Source organism: Talaromyces proteolyticus, assembly GCF_021365285.1.
Source record: "Talaromyces proteolyticus strain PMI_201 chromosome Unknown BGW36scaffold_7, whole genome shotgun sequence".
Classification (NCBI taxonomy): domain Eukaryota; kingdom Fungi; phylum Ascomycota; class Eurotiomycetes; order Eurotiales; family Trichocomaceae; genus Talaromyces; species Talaromyces proteolyticus.
In genome coordinates this window covers 1,792,065-1,813,236 of record NW_025764283.1, presented here as the reverse complement: position 1 = coordinate 1,813,236, position 21,172 = coordinate 1,792,065, and the positions used below count along the sequence as shown (strand labels likewise).

General features: G+C 47.3%; 6 protein-coding genes across 6 annotated transcripts; 3 read left to right on the top strand and 3 right to left on the bottom strand.

Annotated features, from left to right (window-relative positions):
• Positions 1–256: 256 nt before the first annotated feature.
• On the bottom strand, positions 257–1,607 carry BGW36DRAFT_381180 (chaperonin 10-like protein). Its single transcript, XM_046216404.1, has one exon. The coding sequence runs from the start codon at positions 1,600–1,602 to the stop codon at positions 367–369; it is 1,236 nt and encodes a 411-aa protein (XP_046071468.1). The 5' UTR covers positions 1,603–1,607; the 3' UTR covers positions 257–366.
• Positions 1,608–3,349: 1,742 nt separating this feature from the next.
• BGW36DRAFT_343439 (putative mitochondrial DNA-directed RNA polymerase) lies at positions 3,350–8,173 on the top strand. Its single transcript, XM_046213149.1, has 2 exons — positions 3,350–4,510; positions 4,577–8,173. The coding sequence occupies exons 1-2, from the start codon at positions 3,677–3,679 to the stop codon at positions 7,877–7,879; spliced, it is 4,137 nt and encodes a 1,378-aa protein (XP_046071467.1). The 5' UTR covers positions 3,350–3,676; the 3' UTR covers positions 7,880–8,173.
• A 300-nt stretch (positions 8,174–8,473) lies between these two features.
• BGW36DRAFT_381177 (ankyrin repeat-containing domain protein) lies at positions 8,474–10,806 on the bottom strand. The gene has a single exon (XM_046216403.1). The coding sequence runs from the start codon at positions 10,760–10,762 to the stop codon at positions 8,567–8,569; it is 2,196 nt and encodes a 731-aa protein (XP_046071466.1). The 5' UTR covers positions 10,763–10,806; the 3' UTR covers positions 8,474–8,566.
• A 1,045-nt stretch (positions 10,807–11,851) lies between these two features.
• Positions 11,852–15,124, top strand: BGW36DRAFT_408379 (putative C6 transcription factor). The gene is made up of 3 exons (XM_046219079.1): positions 11,852–12,381; positions 12,442–14,699; positions 14,767–15,124. The coding sequence occupies exons 1-3, from the start codon at positions 12,072–12,074 to the stop codon at positions 14,908–14,910; spliced, it is 2,712 nt and encodes a 903-aa protein (XP_046071465.1). The 5' UTR covers positions 11,852–12,071; the 3' UTR covers positions 14,911–15,124.
• A 189-nt stretch (positions 15,125–15,313) lies between these two features.
• Positions 15,314–16,541, top strand: BGW36DRAFT_398055 (putative pyruvate formate lyase activating enzyme; the record flags this gene model as incomplete). Its single annotated transcript, XM_046218358.1, has 2 exons — positions 15,314–15,348; positions 15,452–16,541. 2 exons carry the CDS (start codon positions 15,314–15,316, stop codon positions 16,539–16,541), a joined length of 1,125 nt encoding a protein of 374 aa, XP_046071464.1.
• A 57-nt stretch (positions 16,542–16,598) lies between these two features.
• Positions 16,599–21,027, bottom strand: BGW36DRAFT_462370 (ABC multidrug transporter; the record flags this gene model as incomplete). The annotated part of the gene is made up of 3 exons (XM_046222168.1): positions 20,788–21,027; positions 17,966–20,712; positions 16,599–17,910 (listed from the first exon to the last, which is right to left on the bottom strand). Exons 1-3 carry the CDS (start codon positions 20,974–20,976, stop codon positions 16,599–16,601), a joined length of 4,248 nt encoding a protein of 1,415 aa, XP_046071463.1. The 5' UTR covers positions 20,977–21,027.
• Between the last annotated feature and the right edge of the window lie 145 nt (positions 21,028–21,172).

Below are 21,172 nucleotides of genomic sequence, written 5' to 3'. Positions count from 1 at the left end.
AGTATTTGTTGAGTACATTTAGATACAGATGCCTTACTTAGACATTTTCTTTATATTCAACAAGGCAACAAGCTTTAAGTAGCGTTGCTTTTTGAATAAAAAGAGACGTCGACAACTCTATTTTATTGTATTTATTCTAATTTACTTTGTGCTACTGATGTCGGTCTTCCTGCCATAGACATTCCATTCTCCTTGTCCATACAACAATAACACCTTCTTGTCTCTATGGAATCTTTGGCTGAAAGCGAGCAAGTATGCGAACATATGGAGTGTACTTTCACATTATGTATACCTAAAAGTGTGGTACGTCTGAACTAAGCCTGGACTAATGCTAACTACTGTGCAATCTATAGGACTGCTTGGAAATCATGGGGTGAAAACTACCGTCTGACCAACACCGATGTACTCGGCTGCTGTTTCAAAGCCTTCTTTCCAGTTCTCCAGACCAAAGGCCTTGGTAGTCACCAAGTCTTTTCCCTTTGGAAACATGCCCCTTTCTAGCATCTTTATAAACTGTAGTATGTCATCTCTTTCGTACATCAGCTTACCACGGAATGAAATGTTGCTGCTAACGACCTTCCAGGCTGGTATGATAACCTCGGCCATACCCATCAAACTGCATCTTCCATTTTGTCGCAGCGCGTTCACAACGCTCTTCAAGTGGGTCGATTTGGCAGCGCCGTGCGGTGAAAGGTCCAACGCGGCATCGATCTTGCCAAAAGCTGCCACTGCGGCAGTGTCCGCGCGCTCGTCTCCTGTCAATCTCACTATCTCTATATTTGCCCCAGGTGTTCCCCTCTTCACATGCTCCTTCAATTTCTCCAGCTTAGTCTCATTTCGACCCAAAGCAATCACCCTAGCTCCCATTGCAATCGCAACCATCACACCCGCGCTACCAAAACCGCCAGCCGCCGGAGACACAACAACTGTCTCGCCCGGCTCGAGCTTGATATCTCGTAGCCCGCCGTACGGTACTAGGAGGTAGGAAAGGTACATCAAGTCCTGGACAGAGTAGCCCAAGCCTTGACACAGCCTCGTTTCGTCGAGCGGGATGCAATTCTCCAGCGGCACCTTGACAAACTCAGCAAGTGTCCCATCGCGCCAGACTTCTGTCATCAGTTTCTTGCTGGCATCACTGCCTCCGTCATGAATCGCCGTTAGGAAAAGAGCGCTGGGATCATCGCGTGCACGAACGACGCAATCGACAAACACGAGTTTCCCGGGCTTCAGGACCGTTGCATCTGGTCCAAGAGCGACGATGTGGCCAATCGCACTGAGACCGCCAACAATTGGTGTGGGAAACGAGTATCCGAGCGATCCATTGTAGATCTCACGAAAGTACGACAATGCTCCAGATACTTCGATGCGAACGATGGCGCTGCCTTCGCTAAGCTGTGGTGTCGGAACCGATTTAAGCTGAAAGCCAGCCTCGATGCTTTCGAGCACGAGGGCGCGGTGTTGAGATGGAAGATTGAACGCCATGACAGAACCGAGATACAAGTGTTTAGATCTTGGTAAATATTTTGAAGATTTCAATGCAGGGTCGATATTCGAGAGGTCAACTTCCGGGCTCCATATATATACACATATGCAGCTCTGCATTTATCCGAGATCCAAAGCAGATATTCGGTCAGCAGGTGGAAGAATACGGGACTCGGCGAGAGAAGATACCCCTCACCGAGAAATACCATATAATTCCTGAAACTATGGAATCGGCGATACGACTTGCTCATCCCGATATGTCCGAGTCGAATTTGTACTCTAACGACTTGCTCTGGAGATATTCTCCGATATGCCCGAGTCAAGTTTATAGCCTAGCGCAGGTTTCTGGGCAAAAGTGTTACAAAAATGAACGTTAGTGACACTGTGTTTTGTGAGGACCTTTTCCCGCAGTGCCAAAACACAGCTAAGGCCTACTTTGGCGCGCCTGAAGGCGCTCGAAATAGCAAGGCTATCCCATTTCGTGGATACCAAAACTGACGCCAAAGATGAGCCTCAAAGGCATTTCAGTCGTGGTAAGTAGCACCCGAGCGAACTCGGCTACATCCTCGATATACACCGTTGCTTTGGGTCGGCGAAGGAGACCCTTCTCTTCTGCCACAATGGCGATTACCTCCAGGACGTCAGTCTGAAATACCTGTATTTAGCGAGAAGCACCTATGACTTACGTCCTCAATCTTTCTGATGGTCTCTTTATCCAACCCATACCCGACTTCCCCCTTGAAGACTTAGGTGCCACCACCTCCAGAAGGTCTGTAACGAAATCTTCCGCTTGATTTCAGGGCTTCTTCGTCCATTCTTTCCTCGACGTTGATCACAGCGCCAGCTAAAAAGACTTTGAGCCATCGGACAGTTTCATTGGTCGCAGAGAGCGAACATAAACACTAGATCAGATCGTGACTTTGGAACGTACAGTACCTGTGATATGAAACTATTGGTCAAAGTCGATGTGGATGAGGCTCCGGGGTTGAGTACACGTGAAAAGATCGAGGGCTATAGTGCTCTGGCTTCTCGGTAGCAAGCCTGGGTCATATCTACACTTGAGTCTGTGGTCCTAGGACCAATTTCGACTTGAGGTCAATCACCTCTGCCCGAGCCGAGCACAAGCCTACTATGAGCAAGAATCCAAGGTTATTTGCCTGATCCAGGCCTAAGGCAGTGGCTTCCGGTTCTACCTTGCCCGGTTCAATTTATTTGCTCTATAATCGTGCTCGCTTCCGGCTTCACGTAAGTAGTTAGGACCTACGTGTTAGAGAACCAAATCCGCGTATATATTGTTAGATTTTCACCAACCTCCGCCTCACACCCTCTGCAAAAAGGCTGAATGCTTGCTGCATAGGCACTGTAGCTATTAAGAGACCAAGGAAGCCGGGAGGGTTGCTGCTATGTCTTTGCCCATTTACAGTACGAACAGTAGCTTGTATACTGCTCCTATTCTACTAAACGCTTGAAGTTGTAACATGGACAGGCCCAGGAAGCATGCTTTTGCCGAATCCTGCAAGACCGGGGGGCTCAGAGATATCCTGAACGTCAATTGTGATATGTCATAATTGATACCATAAGACTCTGCGTATGATGTAAATACCCATCACCTCGCAATATATGTCCTTATCAAGTTAGATTAGGTGTCAATGACCTGAGGCAGGGACTCAGACATATTACTGTCTATAATGATGTGTATAATCAGAAGATAACTGTCCTATTTCTCAGTCTGGAGGCTAACTGAGATAGGTCCGGAAAGGTGGATCTATGTCATGTGACACGGCAGGTACGTATCACGTGACGCGATCGGCCGTGTGGTCGCGCGATCAGTCCGCTTTCCCTTTTGCATTATTTTTTTCCCCTGCATCTTGATTTTGCCCTTCCTTCGCTGTCTTTTCGCCAACCATCCTTTCTTTTTTCTTCTTTTAATCATTGGTTCTTAGCTGGAGATCTTGTTCAGATAGCTACATAGATTCTGGGAAGCGCTCTTCTCGCTTCTCAGTTTTCAGCAAAAGCGCAAAATCTGACTTTGACCATCATTTCTTATTGCCTTTTTGCATTCATCTCTCCAGCGTTGATACTGTCCGATATTATTTCGCTTCGCCGAACCAATGACCGCCTCTTTATACACCACATTTTTATAAAACATAATATAATTGTCGGATTCCTGGGCGTCTGCCGCAAAGATCGAACCATGTTGCCGCGCGCCGCCCAACGTCGAAATGTGTTCTATCAATTACGCCAATCTACCGAGCAGCTGACCTTACCGTGGCTCTGCCCGGCCATATACCGTCGTCACACTCGATTGAATCGCCCTGAATATGCATCGAATACATCAACGGCTTCACCTTCAGACCACCGTCGTCGACACTCTGCCTTTCAGCCCGCACGACACCTCGCAACAGCCACCGATGTCTCGCCGCTTTCTTATTCAGGTCCCCATGTCCCTTTTGAAAATTTAAACTACGGCGCCTCTAATTCTTACGATAAATCAAATTCGCCGGTCTCTGTTCATTCCCTATACGATGATCCGGCTATCATCATCCAAGAAAGCCAATTGGTGACGCTACCGTCCGTAAAGCGATCCCATGGTATTGGAGGTTCCATCGAAGATATGATCGCTAAATTCTCGGTTTGCATTCAGTGTGGGGATACATCAATGGCAGCTCAAGTTCTCGACCGCATGGTCAAGTACCATAAATTTGATACTCAGCTGTTTTTGAAATTACACAATAATTACCTCGAGGCTGTCGTCAACGAGATGATATCGATTCGACGTAGCGATGAAGCCATGAGCAAAGCTTTGGCTTTACAGACGTGGTTTGAGGTTAAATTACCCCGAGGGACTTTGAAGCCCGATGCTAAAACTATGGCTATCATGTTGCGGATGACTCTGCGAATGCTCCACGGTTCAAGGCGCGACCGTACAATAAGGAGATATTGGAATATGGTGGCCGAGAATGGGTTCGAGTTGGAGGTTCTTTCAATGGATATTTTGAGTGAACGAGACCTAGGTGAAATCTCGCAAGTGAGTTATTATTCTGCCATCTTCAATCGATCATCAAGATGCTAATTCATTTCTGCGATAACTCAGTTATGCCCTACAGAATTACCAAGACAAGAACTCAAAGATATCCCCTTTCCCGAGTATGATGACGAAATAAAAGACACCTCTGATTCAGTTAGTGTTCGCGAAACGAAACAGAAAGGAATGGGACTCGACTCTCTTAAGCAAACCCTATCAATATTTCCAGCTGGAGCCGAGCCTCTTGACGCAGAACCCCTTGACCCTGAAGAGTACAAGGAAAAACAACGGACGCGTCAGATAAATTTGGAAAAGAGAGCCGTTCAGTCCGCCAAAGAACGTTGGAATAGGGAAATGGAGGATATGAAGGCTATGGGGATCGACACCTCGAATGGCGGGAAGAACATCAGCGGAATTATGGAGCAGTGGTATAAAGACCTTCTCGCAAAAATTAAGCAAGAGCTTTCCATCGTTGCAGAAGAATTGAAGATGTCAGCAAAACAGATCAAAGATGAATTCAGCAAGGAACGTCGTGATTATGGCATCTTCTTGCGCTGCTTAGAACCGGAAACACTAGCTGCCCTCACGATAATGCACACAATTCATATGTTTGCTCGGGCCGGTATTGAGACTGGAGTGAAGGTCCCAGTTATCGTAACCACCCTCGGCCAAGAAATCCAAAATGAATTGATTGCCAGCAAGATTCTACAAACAGCTCCCGATGCCGGCCGTTTACGAGAAGCGCTGAAAAAAATCTTTGAGAATCGCAACAAGAAGGCTGGCCGCATTGGTTTCAAGAAGCTGGCAAAAGAAAACGAGCTTTTAGATCCATCTTCTCACTGGCCGGTGGAAGTGCATGCCAAAATAGGCAGTGCATTATTACAACTGCTTTTTGACTGCGCAAAGGTTCCAGTCATGCAGGAAAACCCTCAGACCAAGAAATCTGTCATCATCATGGAGCCAGCATTTCAACATTCGTATGAAATAGCACGAGGACGAAGATTTGGTGTATTACACGCCCACCCGGAGATGTCCCGGAGGCTGATGCGCGAGACACCGCATGCGATGCAAGCGCGACATATGCCTATGTTGTCTGAGCCTAAACCCTGGACTGGATTTGATCAGGGAGGTTTTTTGGGTCATCGTAGTCAAATCATGCGCTGTACTCCTGGGGACAGGCTGCAGAGAGCCTATATCAAGAAAGCCCTCGAAAACAATGGCATCCCTGAGATTCGTCGAAGCTTGGACATTCTTGGAAAGACGGCGTGGACCATCAACAATGATGTCTTTGACGTTATGGTTGAAGCGTGGAATACAGGCGAAGAATTTTCCAAGATCCCTCCGCTAGATCCTGAATTCGACTTGCCACCAAAGCCAGCAGAAGACGATGTAGTAGGGAAGAGCAAATATAATGAGAAACTTCGCGAAATAGAAAACATGCGATCCGGTCTGCATTCACAAAGGTGCTTTATGAACTTTCAAATGGAGATTTCACGTGCATATCGCAATGAAACGTTCTATTTACCTCACAACATGGACTTTCGCGGCCGAGCTTACCCCTTACCAGCTTATCTCAACCAGATGTCGGCAGACAATGCTCGGTCTTTGTTGCTTTTCAAAAAGCCCAAACAACTGGGCGAATCGGGACTGAAATGGTTGAAAATTCACCTTTCGAACGTTTTCGGTTTTGACAAGGGAAGTTTCAAGGAAAGAGAGCAGTTCGCTATGGACCATTTGGACGACGTTCTTGACTCAGCGAATAATGGTTTGCACGGTAAACGATGGTTCCTCAAAGCCGAGGACCCATGGCAATGCCTTGCCGCCTGCTGCGAACTACGCAACGCACTTCGCTTGGAAGACCCCACTCAGTATAAGTCTCGGCTTCCTATTCATCAGGACGGTTCTTGCAATGGTCTTCAACATTATGCTGCCCTGGGAGGAGATATGGAAGGTGCCCAGCATGTGAATTTAGAGCCTGGCGACCGACCGAAAGATATCTACACTGGAGTGTCGGATTACGTGTCTGAGAAGGTCAGACGAGATGCAGCAGCCGGTAATGAGTTTGCACAGTTACTTGAGGGAAAGATAAGACGAAAAATTGTCAAACAGACCGTCATGACCAATGTTTACGGCGTCACATTCGTTGGGGCTGTCCGCCAAGTTCGACGACAGCTTGTTGCACACTACCCTGATATGGAGCAACCTCGCGGACTTTGTACATATGTTGCTCGCGCGATTTTTGAAGCTCTCAGCTCAATTTTCAGCGGTGCGCACTCTATCCAGTATTGGCTGGGCGATTGTGCTACTCGAATATGCCAATCTATTTCGCCCGAGCAGCTCGATGAGCTGGCAAACAAGGCTCTCAGTGGTGAGCAAGTATTGGAATCCAGTGGCGTGGTTGACAAGGATGAGATGGATCCGCTCAAGCTTTTCAAAGCCACAATCATCTGGACTACACCCCTTGGACTTCCTGTTGTTCAGCCGTACCGCAATGTCAAGTGCCACCGTGTCTACACCACCCTGCAGTCACTAAATATCCAGCAAGATACAACTGGGTCTGGTCCAGTATCTAAACGCAAACAACTCCAAGCCTTTCCCCCTAATTTCATTCATTCGCTAGACGCAACTCATATGATGCTATCATCCCTTGAGTGTGACCACCGAGGACTACAATTTGCTGCAGTCCATGATTCCTTCTGGACGCACGCATGTGACATTGATGTGATGAACGGTGCATTGCGCGACAGCTTCATCCGTATGCATAGCGACAATGTCATCGGACGGCTGGCTGCCGAGTTCCGCGTTCGATATGATGGTTATCTCTTCCTAGCCAAGATCCCGGCACGCAACAAGATTGCTCAGGCTATTTTGCAGCATCGCAAGAAGGCTGGGTCCAACATGCTACCAGAGTTGATGTTGGAGTATCAACGCCAAACTCTTCTTCGATCCGATGATCCAGTGATGCAAGAAAAGGGCCGTGCGATGCAAACCGCAGCAAGCATTTTCGACTCTATGGGGGGTACTAATGATGATCTTGCAGTTGCCTCTACCCTTGGTGAATCTGGAACGGGCGTTATCCCTAGCGGACAACGGTCTGTAGCGTCCTTTGGGAGCTCGGTTGTCGATGAGAAAGATCCCGCAATCGCAAGCTTGTTCTCTGACCTCGACCCCCAGTGCCTCGACCATGAGAGCGACCAGACCGTTCAGCAGGAACTGGATGAAGCTGAAGCCGAGTCTGCCTCTGATCCGTTAGAAAAGAAGCTCAACAAAGAGATGGTCTGGGCATGGCTACCATTAACATTTCGCGACATTCCAAAGAAGGGAGAATTCGACGTGAACCGGCTTCGGAACAGCCAATATTTCTTCAGCTGACATAATCCTAAGACCTCTTCACTTTGAGTAGTGATGGGTTAGGAGTCTCGTCTCCATGTTGAAGATTGTACAGTAGTATTTTTATCTATTTTGATTATATTTGACGTGGATAACTCGACGGATTGGCGTTCTGTGTGCTGCATTTATAAGGAGTCGCATTAGATTGGGTTGTTGGGTGGGATGGGAACTTTATCTTCAATGTATCTACCCTGTACCCTGTACCACTACTATGTACGCATTGATTATGTACAAAGGAAAAATCTATTAATAAATTTATTATTCCAATGTCTTTGACGTATTCTCAATGTAAGTTTGAGGGAGATAAAGGAGATTCTCCTGAAGTGATGTTCTGGGTAAACACATCAATGACACGATGGGTAGATGTAATAAATAGATTAGACTGGGGCAGGATCTGTGAATAAACACACTGACAACAAAACCAGTCGAAAAATTCCATTCAGATTGGTAATACACCGTAGTTGGACTTCTTTAAAACCCCTGACCTCTCGTGTACTAGATTAAACAGGGAAGCTTTCAATTCGTCAACTGGCACAGCCAAGAAGCTATTATTGTATACATACACGTGATTTTGTTGACTGTCTATGATGATTCTATCAAACCTATGCGGACATGCCATCTATCTGATCATTGCAGGTCTTAATAGCAACACAGTAATCCACATCGAACTCAGATCCTATCTATAGGAGCTGGAGAAGTCGTACGCCAGTAGAATTTTCTTAGCTCCTTGATAATGATGAACCTTTGCCACCAGTCAGAATCCTTTGGTGCTTCCATAATAAAGCGCTGCTTCTCATCATCTTCAGCAAGGTTAACACTAATCTTCTTTTTTTTTATACAGCCAATTTCATCCCATATCTCAGTCCAGCGCTGCATATCCAATGTTGGGTCTGCGTGAGGAATAACACACCATTTACTTGTGAGAGTGGGAATTTGATGAATGAAATCACGGTGATGAGGCTTATGAATCGAAAGATTTTTCAAAAGCAGTGTCAACTGGTCAGGTGAGGGCGAGGGAGTCTTAAGAATCATTTGCACTGCGCTCGATTGGAATCGATTTTCACGCAACGGGTCTGCACCTCGCTGGAGCAATTCGTTTGCGAGATCAAATTGGTGGCGTCTCACTGCAACTTCAAGTGCTGTTCGCTCACTATCGCCCGTAGCATCTACCTCAGCACCGTTGTTGAGTAACAAGCGTGCGGATAGCATCAAGTCTGAGGTTTTCGCTGTCCGACCTGTTAAAGCCCTACCTGCCGGACTCCACCTGGCCAGAAGGCATAGCAATGGGTCTTGTCCGTGGTTCTTAGTGGGATACATGCCGTTTGCATCAAAACCATTATCAAGAAAAAGCTTGATGATTCCCGCCTGTCTGTATTCTACGGCCTGCACAAGGATATGTTTGTACATCTCGTCTTCTGGATTAAGACTCACACCACGCGTCAAAATCTGTCTAATCGCGTCCACCTGACCACACCTCGCTGCTGTCATCAAGAGTTTCTCTGAAGTCTCCTTATCTAGGAAATTGAAGGCTCTCAGATCGGCCTGCTCGAGCATGTGCGAAAGAACGGTGCTATTCCCAGATTCAAGGGCTATGGATAGAAGGTCTCTCAGTGCTTCCAACCCTATTTTGCGGTCACCGCGTGCGTTGAGAACGATATCTAAAACCTTGTGATCCAAAAGCACTTGCCATATTTCAGAATTTCCGTTTTCTACAGTGTGTTGCAGTATTTCGCGCCCTCGGCGATTGATCACACGTTCGCTGCAATACGCAAGTGCTTCCTGCAGGGTGGATGCATGGTTTCCTCGGATGGCTCCATCAATAGCGTAGACGATGGAATTCGATTTTTGTTCGGGGGCCGATCTGCTAGATTTAACCTCATCAAGTAGGATTTTCACAATTATCGTGTGTCCATGATATGCGGCTTTTTCTAATGCTAGGCGCTTGATTACGGTTTTGAACATCAAGAGCCGCCGGACTAGGCTTTCATTGCCTACCGCAGTTGCATATGCCATTAGATAGGCTCGCGTTTCTGCATCTTTTAGCTCCTCATCCAAATCAATTGACTCTAGGAGCAGAGTTGCTATAGCTTCCTTGCTCTCGCCAACCAGTTTCTCAATCCCTTCCGCGTCGAACTTTTCGTGGTGGGTGTAGAAGGCTCCTTTTTCCAGCAAATATTGAACTACATCTCGGTGACCTCTTATTGCCGCACGTTGTAGAGGTTTGTAAACAGGTTCGTGGGGTCTTGGGGGCCGAAAAGCCTCCAGGTTGGGGTCAGCCCCAGCATCGAGGAGGAGTCTCACTTTATCCAAAGAACCTTTGTCAGCGGCAGCTAACAAGGGGAAATAGTAGCCGTCTGTTCTATTGACTTTAAACCCTGCCTCGATCAACAATTTAACAGACTCAAGTGGACCGTCACGAGTCGCGTTCAGAATGGGCTCGTGGATGTGCGTATCTAGAGAATTGTCGGAAATGAAGAGTCTGAGGAGATCTAGGTGTCCTCTCCGAATTGCAATTTCTGCAAGGTCCCTTTTGCTGATAGTTTTGCTAAAGTACTCTGGCCCACACAGGTTTAGAAGAATGGAAGTCAAGCCATCCGGTGGGGAGCGGATGGCGCGATAGAGCTGATCAAAGTCAACCCCGCTTGAAAGAAACTTGCGGATAGCATCGACATTATTATTATTTGCGATCCGCTCAAGGCCCATTGGGGAACATGCTTGGGCGAATTTGGGATAAAGGTAGGGGTTGTTGGCAACTTGGTATAGACGGCGGCATGTCTGGGCTACAGCGTTGACGTCGGATGCGTACTCTAAATCGTCCAGAATCAAGTATAGAATCTCGAGGGGTAGGCCCAGGATATCAGGCATGTCGTATGCTGAGGATAGTTCGCATAGGCAGTTGTTGGCTCGACCAAAAGCCATGGGTTTGCTAGGTTAACATTTGAAAATGGCGCGAAAATTCAATCTGGACTAGCGATAAGGACTAAGTTAGGGTACGGTGGACTAAATGGAGTTTAAGGACATATTCAGGTATTTTACATTATTATATAGTGGCACAGCAAATTTTAATATTTCCATGTCTTGAAATTATGATATTGTGATTTTATATGCCAGCATCAATTTAAGTATGACAGGCCGCGCGGCGGCTTGCACGTGTTTCATAAGAATTGACGCTGACATATAAAGCTGCTATGTAGATATTCCGCAGCGTTTTGTTGTATAAAAGTACTATATGTCAATTTTTAATATATAGAAGTATTGAAATTACATCCGTCAATAAAGCTTACTAGTGGATAATAAATGAACTATGTCCTAAGACCCATTTTAGGCGCTGTATAGGGTACATGTACACATGAGAGAGACCTATAATATTGAATTATACACAATCTCATCATTATTATTATTGAACTGCATAGTGGAGAAATAATTATTTAGATCAATAATTGAAAAGCTCGGATAGTATGTTTAAGAATAACAATTAATGTATCTAGATTCGACTTGACCGTTTTAAATTGGTCTCGGTGCGGATTCCCTTTGTCAAATGCTAAAAGAAAATGTAGAAACTAATTTTATAGTAAATCGGAATGTTTTAGCAGTTGGTCAAGTTCATGGTAATATTTTGATGTAGGTGTAAGCGACTCCTGCGTATTTGAGTATAGAATAATAATAATGAATTGTTTCAAAAAATCAATTGATTGTAATACGAGTTCCCCGCGTCTCGTGGCCGCCTAGCTTCTCCACGGCACCCCACACTCACTTGCAATTGGGTGCTTTATGCACACGCACATTTCCTTATACACACGACGCCGATTTGACTAATTCCTTACGGAGTTATTACCGTAACTCGCTTAGTGCATGTGGCTGTACAGGTTTTCCGTGTCCATACCGCCCCATGGCACTAGCGCCGAATCTTCTGTTGATTCTCTGGATTTCTGTCGCTTCTTCCTGCAAGGAACAGGGAAAGATCACGACAGACAGCTCACTGCAAAGACCATCGCACCAGTGGCGTGAATCATTCGGCATTTTCACTCGCGCAATGAAGAATTCCCCTCCTCTGGCACTTGTCGGTTGATGTGCGCATTCGACCAGTGTAGTGGCTCAGACTGGTCTTGCTTTGCTATGCCGGTTAAAAGCCCCCTCTTCACAACAGCTCTCATTTATACCGTCTATAGTTCCCATGACTCATTCGCAAACCCCCGGGTTAGACACCCTTGCTGAGGGCTCGCAATATGCTCTTGAGAAACTACATCTCGCACGGCAAGCTGAGTTGAATCACAGTAAAGCGATCAACTCTAGGACTCATTCCGATGGCGCATTCAAACTGCCTGCTCGCCGTGACTCCCATTCAGAGGCGAGGACAAGTATCCGCAAGAATTCATCAGCTCCACCCGCGGCTATCGTGCGTCGTCGAATCAGTCGTGCCTGCGACCAATGTAATCAGCTGCGAACGAAATGTGACGGACAGACTCCGTGTGGGCATTGTACCGGTTAGCGAGTGCTTCCCCGTATGCATATCTATCAGACTACAGGACTAATTAGCCTGATAGAATTTAGCTTGACCTGTGAATATGCCCGTGAAAGAAAGAAGCGCGGCAAGGCCTCGAAAAAGGACCTCGCTGAGGCCGCCGCCAAAATCGCCGCCACTAGTGGGAGCAATCCATCCGATACATCAAATCCGACGGCCGATTTAGGCATTACCAATTCCATGTCTCTTGGACCTTCTGTGCCAGGCAACTCATACGAATCGAATGATGATTCGGCCCATCCGTACTCAAACCCGCAGATCACGCGAACTCCAACTATCGCCAATCTCGCTGGCAATCCGCAACCATCACAGCCTTCCCATTCGCGAGCCCAGCAAGGCCAGCATCTACCTTCCAATATCGATAATATCACGATGAACAACTACGGGCAGATTAATGACGTAGATCGATCAGTCATGCATATGCCTGACTTGCGAGACTTGCAACCACGCTCACCACCGGCTCTAATTCCAGCTGGCTTCAACGGCTTTCACGACGCATACAATTTAATGAACCCCGAGCCTCAAAACAACCCAAATATCAATACCTATCGCTTCGGAAACCCTAGCGAAGATCCATCAGCAACTCAGTTCATCGGACTTTCGCCTCCCGCCCAGTCCCCTGGGTGGCTTCAACTGCCGTCGCCTTCTGCAAATTTCCCTTCTTTGAATATTCCAACCGGTCCTACCAGCAGTTTGAGATACCCTGTTTTACAACCGGTCATGCCACATTTAATGTCTATCATTCCTCAATCGTTGGCTTGCGATCTTCTCGACTTATATTTTGCTAGCTCGTCTTCGTCGCATTTCTTCCCTCAATCGCCTTATGTGGTGGGCTGTCTTTTCCGGAAGACTGCCTTTTTACATCCCACTCGACCACGCGTGTGCAGCCCCGCTCTATTAGCAAGTATTCTTTGGGTGGCAGCGCAAACCAGCGAAGCCGCGTTTTTGACATCTCCTCCATCGGCTCGCGGAAGGGTATGCCAAAAGCTGTTAGAGTTGACTGTTGGCCTGCTACGACCGCTCATACACGGACCGGCTCCGGGGGAGACATCTCCAAACTACGCTGCAAATATGGTGATTAACGGGGTCGCGCTAGGTGGGTTTGGGGTATCCATGGATCAACTGGGCGCTGAGAGCAGTGCTACCGGCGCAGTTGATGATGTTGCGACTTACATCCATCTGGCAACTGTCGTTTCGGCGAGTGAGTACAAAGCTGCTAGTATCCGGTGGTGGGCTGCAGCGTGGTCGTTGGCGCGGGAGCTGAAACTTGGACGTGAACTTCCACCAACACCCTCTCAACCGCGTGCCGATGATGTTGAAGGAAATGCCGAAATGGAGCTTAAACATTCCATGACCAACGGCACATCTGGTTCTAGTGGCCATGTTACCGAAGAGGAACGCGAAGAACGCAGGCGTGTTTGGTGGCTGCTCTATGTTATGGATCGCCATCTCGCGCTATGCTATAACCGCCCTTTGACCTTATTAGATAAGGAGTGTGAAAGCCTCTTGCAGCCAATGAATGATGATATTTGGCACTCAGGCGATTTTGCCAATGCCGGCTACCGACGAGCTGGACCGAGTTTCGAATTTACTGGCCATAGCATGTTTGGATATTTCCTACCCTTGATGACCATCTTGGGCGAGATTGTTGATTTATACCATGCACGGAATCATCCGCGGTTTGGCGTTTACTTTCGAAATAGCCGCGAGCGAGAGAACCAGCAAGCAGAAATTGCCAACCAGCTAGATATCTACGGCCAAAGCCTGTGTGAATTTCAGGCTCGACATGCCAGCTCTCTCGCTCTCGCCAACACGGAGAACGAGGCAAATTTTTCTGCACCAGGAATAGACCATGTCAGCCCTTCTGCCCGGTCAACAAGCACTGCCGGATCCCGCATGAACGAATCCCTCATGCAGACCAAAATGGTCGTCGCATACGGCACCCATATCATGCACGTCTTACACATTCTGCTCGCTGGAAAGTGGGACCCAATATCCCTCCTAGACGATACCGATTTGTGGATTTCCTCCGACGGCTTCATCACTGCTATGGGTCATGCGGTAAGTGCAGCAGAGGCTGCAGCAGACATTCTCGAATACGATCCTGATTTAAGCTTTATGCCATTCTTCTTCGGCATCTACTTGCTGCAGGGCAGTTTCTTATTGCTCCTTACCGCCGATAAGCTCCAAGGTGACGCCACTCCTAGTGTTGTCAAGGCATGCGAAACCATCGTCAGGGCGCATGAGGCGTGCGTCGTGACACTGAACACGGAATACCAGGTAAGCCTTCTACACAACCAAATAACATTGAAAGTTATACAATAACTAACCATCTATCCCTTCTCAGCGCAATTTCCGCAAAGTAATGCGCTCAGCGCTCGCCCAAGTCCGCGGCCGGATCCCCGAGGATTTTGGTGAGCAGCAGCAACGACGACGAGAGGTGCTTGCTCTATACCGCTGGACTGGTGATGGCAGCGGGCTTGCCTTGTAATGACGGTATGGCTTTTTCAAGCAAAAATTTCAGTGGAGTTGGAGCAAAATGGAAAGGAAACAGGTCTTTATTTACCGTTATGGAAGTTCTTGCGGATGTACTTTGCTGTTGGTTTTTGAATTTTATCTGTTGTCTCGAATACCCTGTACACAAGTGCGCTTCATGTAGTCAAGGCAATTCTTGTCTCTACTTATCAAAATATCATATATTCTGGTAACCTCTCGTCTAATAACACATCTATCAAATATTAATTCCTAAAACCCGCTAATAGATCATAGGGCCGGTCTGGTGGGTCCGCCGGCTATGACGTCTCGGTCCGGCTCAATGTCTCTGTTCTGTCTCTCACTACCACCACTTACTTCCATGCAGCACTGCAATCCAACAAGAGAGACCATCTATCTCAATGCCACTCTTTCAATGGCCGTCTTCATCTTCCGTGTCCTCTCAACCTTGCACCTACACTGATCTGGTGCCTCCCCACCACCATGCTCATAGGCCGAACGATAAAAACACCATCAAGACGCGCACCTGCTCTCTTCAGAGCCACTTTATTCGACACTCAACCCTTCCTCCCTAGAACCCCCAAACGCTATATTGGAATTCCCCCTCAATACCTCCTCGACGACTACACCCCACGCTATCAACTCCTCTCCTCCACCGACGCCGCCAAGAAACGCTCCCTCGCCTATGGGCATCTCCGCAACTGCAACCTCTGTCCACGGCTTTGCGGTGTCAACCGCTACGAAACAACAGGCATCTGTCTCATTGGCGCTGAAACGGTCAAGGTCAACGTCATAGCGCCGCACCACGGCGAAGAGCCCTGCATCCAAGGCTTTACGGGCTCTGGCTCCGTTTTCTTCTCCGGATGCAACCTGCGCTGCGTATTTTGCCAGAACCATGACATTGCACATCAGCGGAATGGCTTTGATCTGACTCCAGACGAGTTGGCGGGATGGATGGTCAAGTTGCAGGATGTCGGGAATGTGCACAATATCAATTTCGTCACTCCAGAGCATGTGGTGCCGCAGGTCGCATTGGCTATTATCGCAGCGAAGGATATGGGATTGACTGTGCCTATAATATACAACACCTCGTCGTTCGACTCCCCCGAGTCCCTCAAACTTATGGAAGGGTTGGTCGATATATATCTCCCAGATTTCAAAGTCTGGTCGTCATCGTCGTCGAAACGGCTGTTGAAGGCGGATAATTATGCAGATGTCGCGAAGGAATCGGTTAAAGAGATGCATCGCCAAGTGGGGGATTTGTCCTTTACGTCAGATGGGATTGCTAAGAAAGGTGTCTTGCTTAGACATCTTGTCATGCCAGGGAAAGAAGAGGAAGGGAAGCAAATTATGAAGTGGCTGGCGGATAATGTGTCCAGGGATTTGTATGTTCATATCATGGAGCAGTACCATCCAGATGCACATGTGGGCAAGAAGAAAAGGAGGGCGGCGAAGAAAATCGTCGAGCCTGGCGGAGAAGAGAGTGCTGTTGCCGAAGAAGAGGTCCGGTATGCTGAGATCAACAGAGCAGTTACAGACATAGAATTAGAGAGTGTCAAGCAGGCAGCTGAAAAGGCTGGCTTGTGGAGGTTCTGCGAGGTATCCGACAAACCAGGCTTTCATTTATGAGTGAACGTTCTCTACACAGTATATACCCATTCAACCTAGATTCTATTTCTATACATATCACATCTGATTTGCGATTGTTGTCACCAGAAGCTCCTTGTCCTCGCTGTCTTGAACAAGATCATAGAACAGTCCCTTATCTTTCAACAGTCTCGCTGGTTCTCCAATCTCTGCCACTTTACCATCACTCATCACCATAACCCTATCAAAGCTCGCAATAGTACTCAAGCGATGGGCGACGACAATCAGTGTCGTGTTAAATCCCGATATAATAGTCTCCCGAATCAAAGCGTCTGTCTTGCTATCCACCGCCGAAATTGCTTCGTCGAGAATAATAATCTTCGTGTTCTTGGTCAATGCACGTGCGAGACAGAACAGTTGTCTCTGGCCCTGCGAGATATTCGATCCGCCAGCGCTGATTGGTGAGTCAAGGGTAAACAAGGATGAAGATGAGACTTCTTTCTCGCCAGGTTCTGCGAACAGTTTCACACGTCGCAGCGCTTGTTTGAGTCTCTCTTCCGGGAAATGCCCGAAGTAGTCAAGATTAGTCCGAACTGTTCCAGAGAATAGCACGGGATCCTGCGGGATAAACGTGACTCTGGACCTCAAATCCTGCAGCTTTATTGTCGATATATCGATCCCGTCGATAGAGATGGACCCATTAATGGGAGTCAGCAGGCGGAGTAGGGACAAGGTCAGTGACGATTTGCCAGCGCCAGTTCGACCTACAATCCCAATCTTCTGCCCACCTTCGACTGTAAAAGTCACATCGTTCAACACCCTCGGGAGCGTGGGCGAGTAGGCAGCGTCAAGACCGTTAACTTCCACCTTCCCATTCGACGGCCAGTCTGTAGGTACATCATGACCTGCTTGGTCTTCATTCTCAAGATCCCCATACTCCAGAACCGCCCTGGCTGCCTCCATATGCGTTTCAAGAACACCAAAGCTATTCACCGCCTTGAAAATCGCCTGTGAAAACTCCGTTGAGAAGGTGAGCGTCCACCCAATGACCGAAGTCGGAATAACCGAGCTCGATGAAAGAAGAATCACCGCGGTACCCATACTGAACAAGATCCCCGCAAACGACATCTGGAGACCGAGCCAGCGATTGAATATCCAGAAGTGGCGTCTCGCCGTTGACAACTTGTCAATATGTTGGTGCATTTTCTCGACGGTCTGGTCGACTGTGCCGAATGCGCGGATCGTTGATATCCCGGCTGTCGAGGAGGTGAAATGTTCAAGAATATCAGCGGTTGGTCTGGAGTCGGCGTGTTTCACGGTCGTGCGAGCTTTGATATAGTCCCGACTCAATCGGGCACACCAGAATAGTAGGGCGATTGTAAGGAATATTGTATATTGCGAGGTATATAATCTATAGTACGACAGTTAATTATTGGTTATTGAATCGACTACATGATACGACATACCCAACACCAATAACCACGACGAGTTTGACAAAACAATCTGTGAACTCGGATATCGTACCAAGCACCAAATCATCCACCATTCTCGTGCCCGCAGTGAAGCGTTTGAGCATATCTCCAAAAGGAGTATTATCAATCCACAAAAGCGGCATGCGAAGTACGCGATAAGTCATCTCATGACAAAGAGCTTTTGACGCACGAATTGATCCACGTGAAGCAAACAGGTTGAATAACCACTCTAATATGATCGCTGAAATAGAACTGCACAGGTATAGATAAAAGTACTTTTGCAGCCCGCTGTCCACATTTTCAATCAACGGTAGAATGTTTCTAGTATCGTCACTGTTTCCGTGTACATTTGGACGCGATGAGTTTAGACGTCCGAGAAGCCATGTTGTCACTGCACTCAAGAGCTGTTTAGCAAGAAGTCCTAGGAAAAAGACTAATGTGAATTGGACGCCTCCGGCCGCAGCAAAGTAACGCATGTACACCTTCAAATCCGTTCTCGCTTTTGGCTTTGCCGTTTTAGAGGTGGGTTTTGTTTGGACAAGGATGTCGCCAGAATTTGACTTCTCCTTATCCTCCACCGATAAAGGCATTGAAGTGTCTGATCCCGCCTCCGATTCTTGAGTATGACTGTCCCTGATATACTCCGTATCACCGGCGTACTTGATAGTGTTATTTTCAAGTTGAACGAAGTATTTCGCTTTCGGCAAACATAATGACACCTGATGCGTTGCCAGAATACGGGTGCGGCCAACACCAAGTTCCCCTGTCAGGGCATTAAACACCTCCCTGGACACAAGGGCATCTAAAGACGAGAAGATGTCATCCATGACTAGTAATTGAGAAGAAGAGTATAGTCCTCTTGCAAGAGAAAGTCTAGCACGCTGTCCTCCACTAAGTTTAACACCGCGAAGACCGATCACAGCCTCATCCCCTTTAGGAGGAGCCAGAAGGTCGGGTGTCAATGCGCAGGCTGTGAGAACTTTATCGTATCTTTCCGCGTCAAATAGGCTATGGAAAAGAATGTTTTCTTTGATTGTTACATTTTGAAGCCATGGAGTTTGGGAAACAAAGGCAACTGGATGTCCTTCTACCATTGATGGCGCGTTAATCTGGCCGTCAAGAATATCCGCTTCACCAATGATAGAAGACAGTAATAGGCTCTTGCCGGACCCTGTCTTCCCGGTAATAATACTGAGCTGTCCAACGGGAAATTCAAGACTTACTCCATGAAGACAAAGCCTCTGAGAGTGTTTATCACTAGACTCTTCCTCAATTGGCCATGCAATCGAAGCATCACGGAACGTCACCGAACCATCGGGACTCGCTCCTAAAGCACTCTTATGCTCCAATCTTCTCAAAAACCTATCCATCCGCTTCGCATTCACCCTTGCCCCAAAATAATCCTGAAAAACAAACGGAGCAAACCCCAAGGTTCCTTGCAGATGAGGCAACAACTCAATCATCGGAAATATAATAGACGGTTTGAGACCGCCGTGTAGACGGGTATAAGCGAAGCTCGCAGCGCCAGCAACAAGAAAAGGGGCCGTGACACCCCATACCGACTTGATATTGCTCGCTTTGAAGTTTTGGTCCATATACTCGATCTCCTGATCCCTGAACGTGTGGATATATTCCTCCCATTGTGTTTCTGAGGCGGAGAACTTGATCTGGCGCAGGGCATTCAGCGCCTCAACGATCGCTTGTGTCTTCTTGTCGAGTGCGCCCGTCAGCTTCTTGACTGCAGCACGCTGCCGGTTCACTACGAAGGCGTGTACTGGGATGCATGCTAGCGTGACGAATATTCCAACAAGTGTGCTTTGCCAGCCGATTAGTTTCACAAGAAACAACATCGCAAAGAAGAAGCGGATGAATAATGAGGGGATGATGTAATTCACAGCAGTGAACTTGCTGAAAGAGAGAGTATCCGTTGAAATGAGGTTTATAGCTTCGGGCTTGTCTGCCAAACGAGTCTTTCTATTCCCATGTTCTCGGCTGGTCTTTCCTGACAGGCTCTTGACGTCTTTCATTCTTAGTGCTTTTTGGAAAATGCTCATGATTAGTTGCGCGCGAACTGGAATGCCCATTTCTGACCATTGTATCCATATCAAATGGTGATTGATAACTGTGTGCATGGTAGAAAATACACCAAGACCTATCAGCCAGATCCAGGCGCTCTCGGTACGACCATTGTCACTTTCTAGACTATTGAGTAACTGCATGACACAGTAGGGCGAACCAAAAGACACCGCTGATCGCACCAGCATTAGAGTCCACTGTTTAGCAAACCCAAGGAAACGCTGGGTAAGAATTTGATCCCACAATATCGTTCTGGGCATATCTAACCCTAGTAAAGGCTGACTCTTTGATCTTGTCTGAAAATTCAAGACGGGGAGTTGGTTTACAGTCGTAACATTTCCGGCTAGAAGAAGAGCGCTGGTGCACCATTGCATCGAGTATCGTTGGAAAGCAGATGAGCTGCCCTCACGATCGACAAGCTTTCCCTCTGGCATGAAGACATCTGGTCGGCGGGGAAATAGCGTCTGAACGAGCGCTAGAAGAGCCGATGTCGAAAGTTGTAAAAATGATAATATGGAGAATGGCGGTGTATCACAAGAACCTATCCGTAGACATTGGGAAACAGTAATTAGGGCCGATCCAAATAGCCCTCTCAGTGCGGCAGCGTAAATATCGATAGGATTGTCTTTCCTATACAGGCCGAGACTATTGAAAATGAGGAGAGGCTAGACATTGAATTAGTCGGAATGCAGACAGTCCGTTCTACACATTGATGGTTCCTTATAGAATAGAAAACTTACCCACAAATAACTATCCCATTCCAAAATGCTCTCTTTCTTCATCGACAGCGAAGCGAAATCCCCTCTCAAAAGCGCAATGCCAAAACCGGCCCACGACAGCAAATTAGTGATTGGTAGCAGCAATCGTATGCGCGAACGATACACAGTTTGCGATTGAAGTGTCGCCGAGCCATCTTTATCTGAATACATGATAATTTGCACCTAACACAATTCCTAACCCACTTCAAATTGCGCAGCGGGTGTGCAGTGCGAAGATGTCGAAATAAGCGAAGGCAAACATTTGGTGGACTATTCGGACAATATCCATATCTTTGTTCTACGTCATTGGTTTATGGATCCTTGCATATATATCTGCGTTGCCTGGAAACGTTAGAATGGCCACTAA

Bases quoted from the DNA above. Each gene is read 5' to 3' on its own strand.
- BGW36DRAFT_381180 (XM_046216404.1), bottom strand. From the start codon at position 1,602: ATGCAGAGCTGCATATGTGTATATATATGGAGCCCGGAAGTTGACCTC.
- BGW36DRAFT_408379 (XM_046219079.1), top strand. From the start codon at position 12,072: ATGACTCATTCGCAAACCCCCGGGTTAGACACCCTTGCTGAGGGCTCG. The intron at 12,382-12,441 runs GTTAGCGAGTGC...TTAGCCTGATAG, and splicing joins TCCGTGTGGGCATTGTACCG to AATTTAGCTTGACCTGTGAA. The intron at 14,700-14,766 runs GTAAGCCTTCTA...ATCCCTTCTCAG, and splicing joins CACTGAACACGGAATACCAG to CGCAATTTCCGCAAAGTAAT.
- BGW36DRAFT_381177 (XM_046216403.1), bottom strand. From the start codon at position 10,762: ATGCCTGATATCCTGGGCCTACCCCTCGAGATTCTATACTTGATTCTG.
- BGW36DRAFT_343439 (XM_046213149.1), top strand. From the start codon at position 3,677: ATGTTGCCGCGCGCCGCCCAACGTCGAAATGTGTTCTATCAATTACGC. The intron at 4,511-4,576 runs GTGAGTTATTAT...GCGATAACTCAG, and splicing joins ACCTAGGTGAAATCTCGCAA to TTATGCCCTACAGAATTACC.